The sequence below is a fragment of the Trematomus bernacchii genome, unplaced genomic scaffold (genome assembly GCF_902827165.1).
Source record: "Trematomus bernacchii unplaced genomic scaffold, fTreBer1.1, whole genome shotgun sequence".
Taxonomy (NCBI): domain Eukaryota; kingdom Metazoa; phylum Chordata; class Actinopteri; order Perciformes; family Nototheniidae; genus Trematomus; species Trematomus bernacchii.
The window spans coordinates 1-15,000 of NW_022988109.1; the positions used below are offsets into that span (position 1 = coordinate 1).

Below are 15,000 nucleotides of genomic sequence, written 5' to 3' on the forward strand. Positions count from 1 at the left end.
ACACAGAGACACACACACACACACACACACACACACACACACACTTTGTTAGGACAACATGGTTTTTTATTGCATTTCCACTTTAACTAATTTCAATATTTATTTATTTTGTACGTAATTTCAGTCAAACGTTTTTAACATTTATTTTCAATATATATCGTACTGAATTAATATATTTATCTTATCTAATAATTCCCAACAATAAAATGTGATTTTTGGGTCCAACCCTCCTCAGTCAAATGAAGCGTCTAAAGCTGCTGTTCCACTAATGGCCACTAGATGGTGGTGCTGTGTTCAGGTACCTGGACCATCTTGGTGTGGAGTCCTTGTCCCATCTCCGTCCCGCCGTGAGTCAACAACACAGAGCCGTCAGTGTAGATGTGAACCAGAGCGCCGGCCTGACACACACACACACACACACACACACACACACACACACACACACACACACACACACACACACACACACACACACACACACACACACACACACACACACACACACACACACACACACACACACACACACACACACACACACACACACACACACACACACACAATAACGGGAATTCATGACGTCCTAAAAACCCCAAATGTCAGTCTTCCATTGTTTGTGAGTCTGTGTTGTTGGATCTCACCTGGTTGAGGAAGAGGGCGGTGAAGCTGATGCCAAACTTTGTTGGAACGATGGCAAGGCCTCGCTTGGTCCATCGGTTCTGTCTGATGAGACGAGAAACAAAGAAAGAGTTCATTTTAACCACCGAAAAACGTACAGATATTTCCAGATTTCTCTCCTTCTTGTTACTTGTTGTAGAGTTCGATGGCGGCGCGGCGCTGTTGGTACTCCGAGCGTAACATGCACTCGTCCCAGCAGCGGTCCAACGTGAACTGACCCAGGATCTGGTTATAGGGCGTCGACTGGCCCTCCATGTACAGGTTCAACCGACGCACCTGCAGGGAAGTCAACGGTTTACTGAGTGAGATTTTAACGGTTTGTTCTACGACATAAAATACGTCAGTAAACACCCCATTTAAAAAAAAGTGTTGCTAACGAGTCTAAATGAGACGACTAAACGTCATCATGCCCAACATTAGCCTCCTTTAGCTTAGCGGTGGTGACGTGAAGTCATGTGACCGTGCTGTAGTTCCTTTATAGCCCAACATTAGCCGCCTTTAGCTTAGCGGTGGTGACGTGAAGTCATGTGACCGTGCTGTAGTTCCTTTATAGCCCAACATTAGCCACCTTTAGCTTAGCGGTGGTGACGTGAAGTCATGTGACCGTGCTGTAGTTCCTTTATAGCCCAACATTAGCCGCCTTTAGCTTAGCGGTGGTGACGTGAAGTCATGTGACCGTGCTGTAGTTCCTTTATAGCCCAACATTAGCCGCCTTTAGCTTAGCGGTGGTGATGTGAAGTCATGTGACCGTGATGTAGTTCCTTTATAGCCCAACATTAGCCTCCTTTAGCTTAGTGGTGGTGAAGTGAAGTCATGTGACCGTGCTGTAGTTCCTTTATAGCCCAACATTAGACACCTTTAGCTTAGCGGTGGTGACGTGAAGTCATGTGACCGTGCTGTAGTTCCTTTATAGCCCAACATTAGCCTCCTTTAGCTTAGCGGTGGTGACGTGAAGTCATGTGACCGTGCTCTAGTTCCTTTATAGCCCAACATTAGCCACCTTTAGCTTAGCGGTGGTGACGTGAAGTCATGTGACCGTGCTGTAGTTCCTTTATAGCCCAACATTAGCCACCTTTAGCTTAGCGGTGGTGACGTGAAGTCATGTGACCGTGCTCTAGTTCCTTTATAGCCCAACATTAGCCACCTTTAGCTTAGCGGTGGTGACGTGAAGTCATGTGACCGTGCTGTAGTTCCTTATAGCCCAACATTAGCCACCTTTAGCTTAGCGGTGGTGACGTGAAGTCATGTGACCGTGCTGTAGTTCCTTTATAGCCCAACATTAGCTCCTCCCCTCACGTACCTCATCAGAAGGCTTCCCCAGGCTCTGAGCCACGTCAGTGATCCAGTTCTCCGTCACCATCATCCCTTGAGGTCCTCCGAAGCCTCTGAAGGCGGTGTTTGACGGCAGGTTGGTTTTACACAGGAAGCCACGGCCTCTAACGTTGGTCAGACTGTATGAGTTCTCCATGTGGAAGAGAGCGCGCTCCATCACCTGGAGGACAGACAAACAGACATCAGCACATCGTCAACATGGAGAGGACGGCTGTTAGAGAAGAGACTCACCGACAGAGAGAGGTCCATGGAGTGTCCTACGTTACTGTAGTACGACACGTCCAGAGCCACAACCTTTCCACTGTTCAGGAAACCCACCTGCAAGAGAGAGGAAGAAGAGGAAGAAGAAGAGGAAGAAGATACTCATTCATCCCTGAATCAGACCAAAGCAAATGAACTGCAGGTCTCAAAATGCCCTAATTATACAACTTTAAAATGACTCTTGCTGCCAAAAGTACTCCAATACTTCAACTGCTAGTAATGAGCCCCCCCCCCCACCTTGTATTTCCCGTAGAAGGGGTGTCTCCCCCCAGTGATCAACATGTCCTCGTCTCGGTCCAGCATGCACCTCACAGGCCTCCGTAGCCTGGAACACAGGTAGACTTTAGATTTCAAAATAAGAGAATCTACGTAAACATGATAATTAGACATTTCAAAATAAGAGCCTCTAATTAAAGGTGTATTCTCACTTGTTGGCTGCCACGGCGACCACGGTGGACAGCAGCGTGGTGCGGGACTCCTTCCCCCCGAAGCCCCCCCCCATCCTCTTCACCCGCACCACCACCCGATTGGCCGAGACGCCCAGAGCCTTCGCCACCAGAGACTGAGAGATAGCATTTTAATATCATTATATAACCCACATATCATATGTATTAGTAGATTCAAGTATTACTACCTGTGTTTCAGAGTATTACTACCTGTGTTTCAGAGTATTACTACCTGTGTTTCAGAGTATTACTACCTGTGTTTCAGAGTATTACTACCTGTGTTTCAGAGTAGTATTACCTGTGTTTCAGAGTAGTATTACCTGTGTTTCAGAGTATTACTTCAGAGTAGTATTACCCATGTTTCAGAGTATTACTTCAGAGTAGTATTACCCATGTTTCAGAGTAGTATTACCCATGTTTCAGAGTAGTATTACCCATGTTTCAGAGTAGTATTACCTGTGTTTCAGAGTATTACTTCAGAGTAGTATTACCTGTGTTTCAGAGTATTACTTCAGAGTAGTATTACCCATGTTTCAGAGTAGTATTACCCATGTTTCAGAGTATTACTTCAGAGTAGTATTACCCATGTTTCAGAGTAGTATTACCCATGTTTCAGAGTAGTATTACCTGTGTTTCAGAGTATTACTTCAGAGTAGTATTACCTGTGTTTCAGAGTATTACTTCAGAGTAGTATTACCCATGTTTCAGAGTAGTATTACCCATGTTTCAGAGTATTACTTCAGAGTAGTATTACCCATGTTTCAGAGTAGTATTACCCATGTTTCAGAGTAGTATTACCCATGTTTCAGAGTATTACTTCAGAGTAGTATTACCCATGTTTCAGAGTATTACTTCAGAGTAGTATTACCCATGTTTCAGAGTAGTATTACCCATGTTTCAGAGTAGTATTACCCATGTTTCAGAGTATTACTTCAGAGTAGTATTACCCATGTTTCAGAGTAGTATTACCCATGTTTCAGAGTATTACTTCAGAGTAGTATTACCCATGTTTCAGAGTATTACTTCAGAGTAGTATTACCCATGTTTCAGAGTAGTATTACCCATGTTTCAGAGTATTATTACCCATGTTTCAGAGTAGTATTACCCATGTTTCAGAGTAGTATTACCCATGTTTCAGAGTATTATTACCCATGTTTCAGAGTAGTATTACCCATGTTTCAGAGTAGTATTACCCATGTTTCAGAGTATTATTACCCATGTTTCAGAGTAGTATTACCCATGTTTCAGAGTATTATTACCCATGTTTCAGAGTAGTATTACCCATGTTTCAGAGTATTACTTCAGAGTAGTATTACCCATGTTTCAGAGTATTACTTCAGAGTAGTATTACCCATGTTTCAGAGTAGTATTACCCATGTTTCAGAGTAGTATTACCCATGTTTCAGAGTATTATTACCCATGTTTCAGAGTAGTATTACCCATGTTTCAGAGTAGTATTACCCATGTTTCAGAGTATTATTACCCATGTTTCAGAGTAGTATTACCCATGTTTCAGAGTATTATTACCCATGTTTCAGAGTAGTATTACCCATGTTTCAGAGTAGTACTTCAGAGTAGTATTACCCATGTTTCAGAGTAGTACTTCAGAGTAGTATTACCCATGTTTCAGAGTAGTACTTCAGAGTAGTATTACCCATGTTTCAGAGTATTACTTCAGAGTATTATTACCTGTGTTTTGGTGGGAGCCTGCGTAGACACGAACAGCTCCATCTCTCCGTCCTCTCGAGGAACAGCCAGGGTGACGTTGGTCTCCAGGTAGAAATGCTCCTGCCCTCCAATGTGCATCTCACCTGTCAGACAATCAACCAATCAGCAGTCAGCACCTGAGCAGCTTTTCACTTTCAATTCTCACTGGTATCAATGTCCATGTTTTACTGTATTTTTTGCTTTTATTTTACATTTTTAATTTTCTTGTCAGCTTTACTTCAAGGGAATCATGCGGATCACTGTTGATGTTTGACCTTGTTCTGTGAAGCACTTTGGGCTGCTTTGTGCATGAACAGTGCTACAAATAAAGTGTATTATTATTATTAACAGGAAGTGGCTCTCTATCAGTCCCTACCCTCCAGGATGTGGTCGGCCTGCTTAAAGCCCGCCTCCAGGTCTCCGTTCTGGATGGTTCTGAACGGCTGGTAGAAGGACTGGTTAGCGATGGCTTCCTGTATGGTGATGATGGGCTTCAGCTCCTCGTATTGAACCTTCACAGCTTTAGCTGCTCTCTGAGCTTCCAGCTGAGTTTCTGCCACCACGGCTCCGATGATGTGTCCGACACACGTCACCTGTAGAGAGTAAAGGAAGCACCTGTCAGTGTGGGCGGGGCTCTGAGGGAGGCTCCTGATTGGTCCACAGGAACTCACCTGTTGGTCAGCGAGCACCGTCTCGTCGTAATGGATCGGTCCCGTAGCGTTACTGCCCGGAATATCAGAGGCAAACACACAGCAGACAACGCCTGGCATCTCCTCCGCTGCACAGGAGTCTATAGAGCTGAGACACGGGTTAGTTATCTCTCAACTAGAGAGGAGTCTATAGAGCTGAGACACGGGTTAGTTATCTCTCAACTAGAGAGGAGTCTATAGAGCTGAGACACGGGTTAGTTAACTCTCAACTAGATAAGAGTCTATAGAGCTGAGACACGGGTTAGTTATCTCTCAACTAGAGAAGAGTCTATAGAGCTGAGACACGGGTTAGTTATCTCTCAACTAGAGAGGAGTCTATAGAGCTGAGACACGGGTTAGTTATCTCTCAACTAGAGAGGAGTCTATAGAGCTGAGACACGGGTTAGTTAACTCTCAACTAGAGAGGAGTCTATAGAGCTGAGACACGGGTTAGTTAACTCTCAACTAGAGAAGAGTCTATAGAGCTGAGACACGGGTTAGTTATCTCTCAACTAGAGAGGAGTCTATAGAGCTGAGACACGGGTTAGTTAACTCTCAACTAGAGAGGAGTCTATAGAGCTGAGACACGGGTTAGTTATCTCTCAACTAGAGAAGAGTCTATAGAGCTGAGACACGGGTTAGTTAACTCTCAACTAGAGAAGAGTCTATAGAGCTGAGACACGGGTTAGTTATCTCTCAACTAGAGAAGAGTCTATAGAGCTGAGACACGGGTTAGTTATCTCTCAACTAGAGAGGAGTCTATAGAGCTGAGACACGGGTTAGTTAACTCTCAACTAGAGAGGAGTCTATAGAGCTGAGACACGGGTTAGTTAACTCTCAACTAGAGAGGAGTCTATAGAGCTGAGACACGGGTTAGTTATCTCTCAACTAGAGAGGAGTCTATAGAGCTGAGACACGGGTTAGTTAACTCTCAACTAGAGAAGAGTCTATAGAGCTGAGACACGGGTTAGTTATCTCTCAACTAGAGAAGAGTCTATAGAGCTGAGACACGGGTTAGTTATCTCTCAACTAGAGAGGAGTCTATAGAGCTGAGACACGGGTTAGTTATCTCTCAACTAGAGAAGAGTCTATAGAGCTGAGACACGGGTTAGTTATCTCTCAACTAGAGAGGAGTCTATAGAGCTGAGACACGGGTTAGTTAACTCTCAACTAGAGAAGAGTCTATAGAGCTGAGACACGGGTTAGTTAACTCTCAACTAGAGAAGAGTCTATAGAGCTGAGACACGGGTTAGTTATCTCTCAACTAGAGAGGAGTCTATAGAGCTGAGACACGGGTTAGTTAACTCTCAACTAGAGAGGAGTCTATAGAGCTGAGACACGGGTTAGTTATCTCTCAACTAGAGAGGAGTCTATAGAGCTGAGACACGGGTTAGTTAACTCTCAACTAGAGAGGAGTCTATAGAGCTGAGACACGGGTTAGTTAACTCTCAACTAGAGAGGAGTCTATAGAGCTGAGACACGGGTTAGTTAACTCTCAACTAGAGAAGAGTCTATAGAGCTGAGACACGGGTTAGTTAACTCTCAACTAGAGAAGAGTCTATAGAGCTGAGACACGGGTTAGTTATCTCTCAACTAGAGAAGAGTCTATAGAGCTGAGACACGGGTTAGTTATCTCTCAACTAGAGAAGAGTCTATAGAGCTGAGACACGGGTTAGTTATCTCTCAACTAGAGAAGAGTCTATAGAGCTGAGACACGGGTTAGTTATCTCTCAACTAGAGAGGAGTCTATAGAGCTGAGACACGGGTTAGTTATCTCTCAACTAGAGAGGAGTCTATAGAGCTGAGACACGGGTTAGTTATCTCTCAACTAGAGAGGAGTCTATAGAGCTGAGACACGGGTTAGTTATCTCTCAACTAGAGAGGAGTCTATAGAGCTGAGACACGGGTTAGTTATCTCTCAACTAGAGAGGAGTCTATAGAGCTGAGACACGGGTTAGTTATCTCTCAACTAGAGAAGAGTCTATAGAGCTGAGACACGGGTTAGTTAACTCTCAACTAGAGAGGAGTCTATAGAGCTGAGACACGGGTTAGTTAACTCTCAACTAGAGAGGAGTCTATAGAGCTGAGACACGGGTTAGTTAACTCTCAACTAGAGAAGAGTCTATAGAGCTGAGACACGGGTTAGTTAACTCTCAACTAGAGAGGAGTCTATAGAGCTGAGACACGGGTTAGTTATCTCTCAACTAGAGAAGAGTCTATAGAGCTGAGACACGGGTTAGTTATCTCTCAACTAGAGAAGAGTCTATAGAGCTGAGACACGGGTTAGTTAACTCTCAACTAGAGAAGAGTCTATAGAGCTGAGACACGGGTTAGTTAACTCTCAACTAGAGAGGAGTCTATAGAGCTGAGACACGGGTTAGTTATCTCTCAACTAGAGAGGAGTCTATAGAGCTGAGACACGGGTTAGTTAACTCTCAACTAGGGAGGAGTCTATAGAGCTGAGACACAGGTTAGTTATCTCTCAACTAGAGAGGAGTCTATAGAGCTGAGACACGGGTTAGTTAACTCTCAACTAGAGAAGAGTCTATAGAGCTGAGACACGGGTTAGTTATCTCTCAACTAGAGAAGAGTCTATAGAGCTGAGACACGGGTTAGTTATCTCTCAACTAGAGAGGAGTCTATAGAGCTGAGACACGGGTTAGTTAACTCTCAACTAGAGAGGAGTCTATAGAGGTGAGACACGGGTTAGTTATCTCTCAACTAGAGAGGAGTCTATAGAGCTGAGACACGGGTTAGTTAACTCTCAACTAGAGAGGAGTCTATAGAGCTGAGACACGGGTTAGTTAACTCTCAACTAGAGAGGAGTCTATAGAGCTGAGACACGGGTTAGTTAACTCTCAACTAGAGAGGAGTCTATAGAGCTGAGACACGGGTTAGTTAACTCTCAACTAGAGAGGAGTCTATAGAGCTGAGACACGGGTTAGTTAACTCTCAACTAGAGAAGAGTCTATAGAGCTGAGACACGGGTTAGTTAACTCTCAACTAGAGAAGAGTCTATAGAGCTGAGACACGGGTTAGTTATCTCTCAACTAGTTCACTCAACTTGTTAACTCTTGAAAACACACTTGTTAATAACTCTTGAAAACACTCAGTAGTTAAATAATCTGAGTTTTTGTTGACTTAACTAGTTAAATAACGAGCTGTGTTCGGTGTTATCTAGTAAGCAGAGATGTCTACTAGTAAACTCAATTAATGGATTAGTTAATGAAGCTCAATGAGGTAACCTATGAACAACTAGTGCATTATTCAGAGTGTTGCCGGTGTTGTCGGAACTAGTGCTCAACATGATTGGTCATTTTTAACTGGAGAACCAATAGGAAGCCTCAACAAGGCGTATGTCCCGCCTCCTCGTTAGCATTTTGTCACTAGTAAACACTTTAAACTTCACTAGTTAGTTAACTCCTAGTTAGCAGTTGTGGGAGGAGCTTACATGATGTTAGCGTGTGCCTTTGTGCTGGTAATGAACGCCAGGTAGAGCTCGTTCTCGTACAGCGGTACGTCGTCGCAGTACAGAGCCTCGCCGGTCGCCTGCTGCAGCGCAGAGAGGTGCATCATGGGACGTCCCACCACGTCCTCCAGGCTCCGCCCCTCTGGCACCGCCTGCAGGACACAGGGGGCGTTACAGTGGATTTAAAGGTCTCCTATTATACTGTTTTTAGGCATATATCACAGGTCTCAGATATATCCAGAGCCTGTCTCTGATTGGCTGAAACACCAAACAGATCATTGCAGCGTTACCCATAATCCCCTCTGCTTCAGCCCTGTTTCCAAAGTGCTGATTCTCTGTCTGTTACTTTAGATGAAAATAAAGAGCCCCTCCCCACGCCCCTCTGAGAGAGATTTGGTTACAAAGAACTCAATGGTGCTCTAGGAGGAGAATCAGGTGATAAGGGGGGGGGGGGGGGGGGGGGTTGCTGATTGGCTAATGGTTACACAAGACAAAACATCGTTATGACATCATAAAGTGACCCGAATCTGATCAGCTCATTTTCAGACAGGTTTTTATAGAAATGGATCAAAAAGAGAGAGAATCTTTGTTCCTGAAACTTTCAGAGTCTCTTTCCACAGAGGGGACACATGTTGATGAAGAAGAGACATGAAGAAGAGGGGACACATGTTGATGAAGAAGAGACATGAAGAAGAGGGGACACATGTTGATGAAGAAGAGACATGAAGAAGAGGGGACACATGTTGATGAAGAAGAGACATGAAGAAGAGGGGACACATGTTGATGAAGAAGAGACATGAAGAAGAGGGGACACATGTTGATGAAGAAGAGACATGAAGAAGAGGGGACACATGTTGATGTAGAAGAGACATGAAGAAGAGGGGACACATGTTGATGTAGAAGAGACATGAAGAAGAGGGGACACATGTTGATGAAGAAGAGACATGAAGAAGAGGGGACACATGCTGATGAAGAAGAGACATGAAGAAGAGGGGACACATGTTGATGTAGAAGAGACATGAAGAAGAGGGGACACATGCTGATGAAGAAGAGACATGAAGAAGAGGGGACACATGTTGATGTAGAAGAGACATGAAGAAGAGGGGACACATGCTGATGAAGAAGAGACATGAAGAAGAGGGGACACATGTTGATGTAGAAGAGACATGAAGAAGAGGGGACACATGTTGATGAAGAAGAGGGGACACATGTTGATGTAGAAGAGACATGGAGAAGAGGGGACACATGTTGATGTAGAAGAGACATGGAGAAGAGGGGACACATGTTGATGTAGAAGAGACATGAAGAAGAGGGGACACATGTTGATGAAGAAGAGACATGAAGAAGAGGGGACACATGTTGATGTAGAAGAGACATGGAGAAGAGGGGACACATGTTGATGTAGAAGAGACATGAAGAAGAGGGGACACATGTTGATGAAGAAGAGACATGAAGAAGAGGGGACACATGTTGATGAAGAAGAGACATGAAGAAGAGGATTTTGCACAATAGGTGACCTTTAAATGCTTCTGTAATTGTTTAGTTGTCAGAGCCCCCTGTACCTGGTAGATCTGAGCACTGCAGGGGGTCTCTGGGTGAAAGATCTCTGATGCACTCAGGTATTCAGACTGAAGCTCCTCCCCCTTCACCCCCTGATCTCTGAGCTTCTGGAGAACCGTCAGGTAGAATTTATAGAAGAGACTCAGGGTCAAAGTTCGCCGATACGTCACCATGCCGCCGGGCGCAGAGGGGTCGAGGGTCATCTCCTCGGCCAATGAGGAGCAAGCTTCCTGCAGGAGCTCCTCCCCCCAAGGCCTACCAAAGATAGAGGATTATTATATATACACTGCAGCTTTGCTTTGATCTCTAATTGTATTAATGTTTCTCATTCTCTCCCTGTTGCTGTTAAACTCCTGAGTTCCCCCACAGGGATTCATAAAGCTCCATGTGATGTGATGTGATGTGATGTGATGTGTGTGATGTGATGTGATGTGATGTGATGTGATGTGATGTGATGTGATGTGATGTGATGTGATGTGATGTGATGTGATGTGATGTGATGTGATGTGATGTGATGTGATGTGATGTGATGTGATGTGATGTGATGTGATGTGATGTGATGTGATGTGATGTGATGTGATGTGATGTGATGTGATGTGATGTGATGTGATGTGATGTGATGTGATGTGATGTGATGTGATGTGATGTGATGTGATGTGATGTGATGTGATGTGATGTGATGTGATGTGATGTGATGTGATGTGATGGGATGGGATGGGATGGGATGTGATGTGATGTGATGTGATCTGATCTGATCTGATGGGATGTGATGTGATGTGATGTGATGTGATGTGATGTGATGTGATGTGATGTGATGTGATGTGATGTGATGTGATGTGATGTGATGTGATGTGATGTGATGTGATGTGATGTGATGTGATCTGATCTGATCTGATCTGATCTGATGTGATGTGATGTGATGTGATCTGATCTGATCTGATCTGATCTGAATGCTTTTATTGTCTTTCATTTTGTAAAGCACTTTGAATTGCCCTAAAATGGGCTATATAAGTAAACTTGCCCTGCCTACCTATCATGAGTTATTGATCACCTGACTTCCTGACTTCACTTCTTCTCTTACCTTCCCAGCAGTTTGTTCCCCGTCTTCATGGCCAGTTTGGTAGTGGCCGCCATGCCTCCATAGCTCAGCCTCAGCTCCTCCACGATGTCCGTCCCTGAGGAGAAGACGACGCTCATCGCTGCCGTCACGACGCTGATGTCGTCCTCACGCCGAGGAGACTGTTTGAAGGCCGACACGAACTGATTCTGAGGAGATAAATATGATAGGATAATACTTTAATGGTTAGATGAAGTCTGAAATGCTCCTTGCTGACTGGAGCACAGAGGATGCTTCAGACTGACTGGAGTACAGAGGATGCTCCTTGCTGACTGGAGCACAGAGGATGCTTCAGGCTGACTGGAGCACAGAGGATGCTCCTTGCTGACTGGAGCACAGAGGATGCTCCTTGCTGACTGGAGCACAGAGGATGCTTCAGACTGACTGGAGTACAGAGGATGCTCCTTGCTGACTGGAGCACAGAGGATGCTTCAGGCTGACTGGAGCACAGAGGATGCTTCAGGCTGACTGGAGCACAGAGGATGCTTCAGACTGACTGGAGCACAGAGGATGCTCCTTGCTGACTGGAGCACAGAGGATGCTCCTTGCTGACTGGAGTACAGAGGATGCTTCAGACTGACTGGAGCACAGAGGATGCTTCAGACTGACTGGAGTACAGAGGATGCTCCTTGCTGACTGGAGCACAGAGGATGCTTCAGACTGACTGGAGCACAGAGGATGCTTCAGACTGACTGGAGCACAGAGGATGCTTCAGACTGACTGGAGCACAGAGGATGCTTCAGACTGACTGGAGCACAGAGGATGCTCCTTGCTGACTGGAGTACAGAGGATGCTTCAGACTGACTGGAGTACAGAGGATGCTCCTTGCTGACTGGAGCACAGAGGATGCTTCAGACTGACTGGAGTACAGAGGATGCTCCTTGCTGACTGGAGCACAGAGGATGCTCCTTGCTGACTGGAGTACAGAGGATGCTCCTTGCTGACTGGAGCACAGAGGATGCTCCTTGCTGACTGGAGTACAGAGGATGCTCCTTGCTGACTGGAGCACAGAGGATGCTCCTTGCTGACTGGAGCACAGAGGATGCTCCTTGCTGACTGGAGTACAGAGGATGCTCCTTGCTGACTGGAGTACAGAGGATGCTTCAGACTGACTGGAGCACAGAGGATGCTCCTTGCTGACTGGAGCACAGAGGATGCTTCAGGCTGACTGGAGCACAGAGGATGCTTCAGACTGACTGGAGCACAGAGGATGCTTCAGACTGACTGGAGCACAGAGGATGCTTCAGGCTGACTGGAGCACAGAGGATGCTTCAGGCTGACTGGAGCACAGAGGATGCTTCAGGATGACTGGAGCACAGAGGATGCTCCTTGCTGACTGGAGCACAGAGGATGCTTCAGGATGACTGGAGCACAGAGGATGCTCCTTGCTGACTGGAGCACAGAGGATGCTTCAGGCTGACTGGAGCACAGAGGATGCTCCTTGCTGACTGGAGTACAGAGGATGCTCCTTGCTGACTGGAGCACAGAGGATGCTCCTTGCTGACTGGAGCACAGAGGATGCTTCAGGCTGACTGGAGCACAGAGGATGCTCCTTGCTGACTGGAGCACAGAGGATGCTCCTTGCTGACTGGAGCACAGAGGATGCTTCAGACTGACTGGAGCACAGAGGATGCTTCAGACTGACTGGAGCACAGAGGATGCTTCAGGCTGACTGGAGCACAGAGGATGCTCCTTGCTGACTGGAGCACAGAGGATGCTTCAGGCTGACTGGAGCACAGAGGATGCTTCAGGCTGACTGGAGCACAGAGGATGCTTCAGACTGACTGGAGCACAGAGGATGCTTCAGGCTGACTGGAGCACAGAGGATGCTTCAGACTGACTGGAGCACAGAGGATGCTTCAGGCTGACTGGAGCACAGAGGATGCTTCAGACTGACTGGAGCACAGAGGATGCTTCAGGCTGACTGGGTCCCAGAGGAGGCTGTAAACATCACATGTGATGGTTTCTACCTTCTTGCTGTACGGGATGAGGATGGACAGCAGGATCTCCTGCGGGCGCAGAATGGTCTTCCTGTAGCCGGTGAAGAAGCTGTCGTCCATCTGAACCTCCCTGCTGCCGTCTGAGGGTCAAAGGGCAACAACTGTTCATACAAACTCCCCTGATGTGTTGAAAGACTCTTAAAAAGGACATATCCTGCTGATGTTCAGGTGTATATCAGTATGTAGTGTCTCTACTTTAAAGAGTCCTCTCCTGCTGATGTTCAGGTGTATATCAGTATGTAGTGTCTCTACTTTAAAGAGTCCTCTCCTGCTGATGTTCAGGTGTATATCAGTATGTAGTCTCTCTACTTTAAAGAGTTCTCTCCTGCTGATGTTCAGGTGTATATCAGTATGTAGTGTCTCTACTTTAAAGAGTCCTCTCCTGCTGATGTTCAGGTGTATATCAGTATGTAGTGTCTCTACTTTAAAGAGTCCTCTCCTGCTGATGTTCAGGTGTATATCAGTATGTAGTGTCTCTACTTTAAAGAGTCCTCTCCTGCTGATGTTCAGGTGTATATCAGTATGTAGTCTCTCTACTTTAAAGAGTTCTCTCCTGCTGATGTTCAGGTGTATATCAGTATGTAGTGTCTCTACTTTAAAGAGTCCTCTCCTGCTGATGTTCAGGTGTATATCAGTATGTAGTGTCTCTACTTTAAAGAGTCCTCTCCTGCTGATGTTCAGGTGTATATCAGTATGTAGTGTCTCTACTTTAAAGAGTCCTCTCCTGCTGATGTTCAGGTGTATATCAGTATGTAGTGTCTCTACTTTAAAGAGTCCTCTCCTGCTGATGTTCAGGTGTATATCAGTATGTAGTGTCTCTACTTTAAAGAGTCCTCTCCTGCTGATGTTCAGGTGTATATCAGTATGTAGTGTCTCTACTTTAAAGAGTCCTCTCCTGCTGATGTTCAGGTGTATATCAGTATGTAGTGTCTCTACTTTAAAGAGTCCTCTCCTGCTGATGTTCAGGTGTATATCAGTATGTAGTGTCTCTACTTTAAAGAGTCCTCTCCTGCTGATGTTCAGGTGTATATCAGTATGTAGTGTCTCTACTTTAAAGAGTCCTCTCTTGCTGATGTTCAGGTGTATATCAGTATGTAGTGTCTCTACTTTAAAGAGTCCTCTCCTGCTGATGTTCAGGTGTATATCAGTATGTAGTGTCTCTACTTTAAAGAGTCCTCTCCTGCTGATGTTCAGGTGTATATCAGTATGTAGTGTCTCTACTTTAAAGAGTCCTCTCCTGCTGATGTTCAGGTGTATATCAGTATGTAGTGTCTCTACTTTAAATAGTCCTCTCCTGCTGATGTTCAGGTGTATATCAGTGTGTAGTGTCTCTACTTTAAAGAGTCCTCTCCTGCTGATGTTCAGGTGTATATCAGTATGTAGTGTCTCTACTTTAAAGAGTCCTCTCCTGCTGATGTTCAGGTGTATATCAGTATGTAGTGTCTCTACTTTAAAGAGTCCTCTCCTGCTGATGTTCAGGTGTATATCAGTATGTAGTGTCTCTACTTTAAAGAGTCCTCTCCTGCTGATGTTCAGGTGTATATCAGTGTGTAGTATCTCTACTTTAAAGAGTCCTCTCCTGCTGATGTTCAGGTGTATATCAGTATGTAGTGTCTCTACTTTAAAGAGTCCTCTCCTGCTGATGTTCAGGTGTATATCAGTATGTAGTGTCTCTACTTTAAAGAGTCCTCTCCTGCTGATGTTCAGGTGTATATCAGTATGTAGTGTCTCTACTTTAAAG

The 15,000-nt window shown here is 45.3% G+C and overlaps 1 protein-coding gene across 1 annotated transcript in view; it reads right to left on the reverse strand.

Annotated features, from left to right (window-relative positions):
• Window positions 1-302: 302 nt before the first annotated feature.
• The window catches only part of LOC117475733 (xanthine dehydrogenase/oxidase-like), a gene marked incomplete at its 3' end in the record, with an annotated part of 35,183 nt that continues 20,485 nt past the window's right edge, over window positions 303-15,000 (reverse strand). The window contains 14 exon segments of the mRNA XM_034122052.1: window positions 303-398; window positions 642-723; window positions 809-954; window positions 1,979-2,170; window positions 2,242-2,328; window positions 2,509-2,596; window positions 2,700-2,833; window positions 4,407-4,528; window positions 4,801-5,017; window positions 5,096-5,222; window positions 8,565-8,734; window positions 10,145-10,397; window positions 11,224-11,408; window positions 13,230-13,339. Coding sequence (XP_033977943.1) covers window positions 303-398; window positions 642-723; window positions 809-954; window positions 1,979-2,170; window positions 2,242-2,328; window positions 2,509-2,596; window positions 2,700-2,833; window positions 4,407-4,528; window positions 4,801-5,017; window positions 5,096-5,222; window positions 8,565-8,734; window positions 10,145-10,397; window positions 11,224-11,408; window positions 13,230-13,339 — 2,009 coding nt within the window.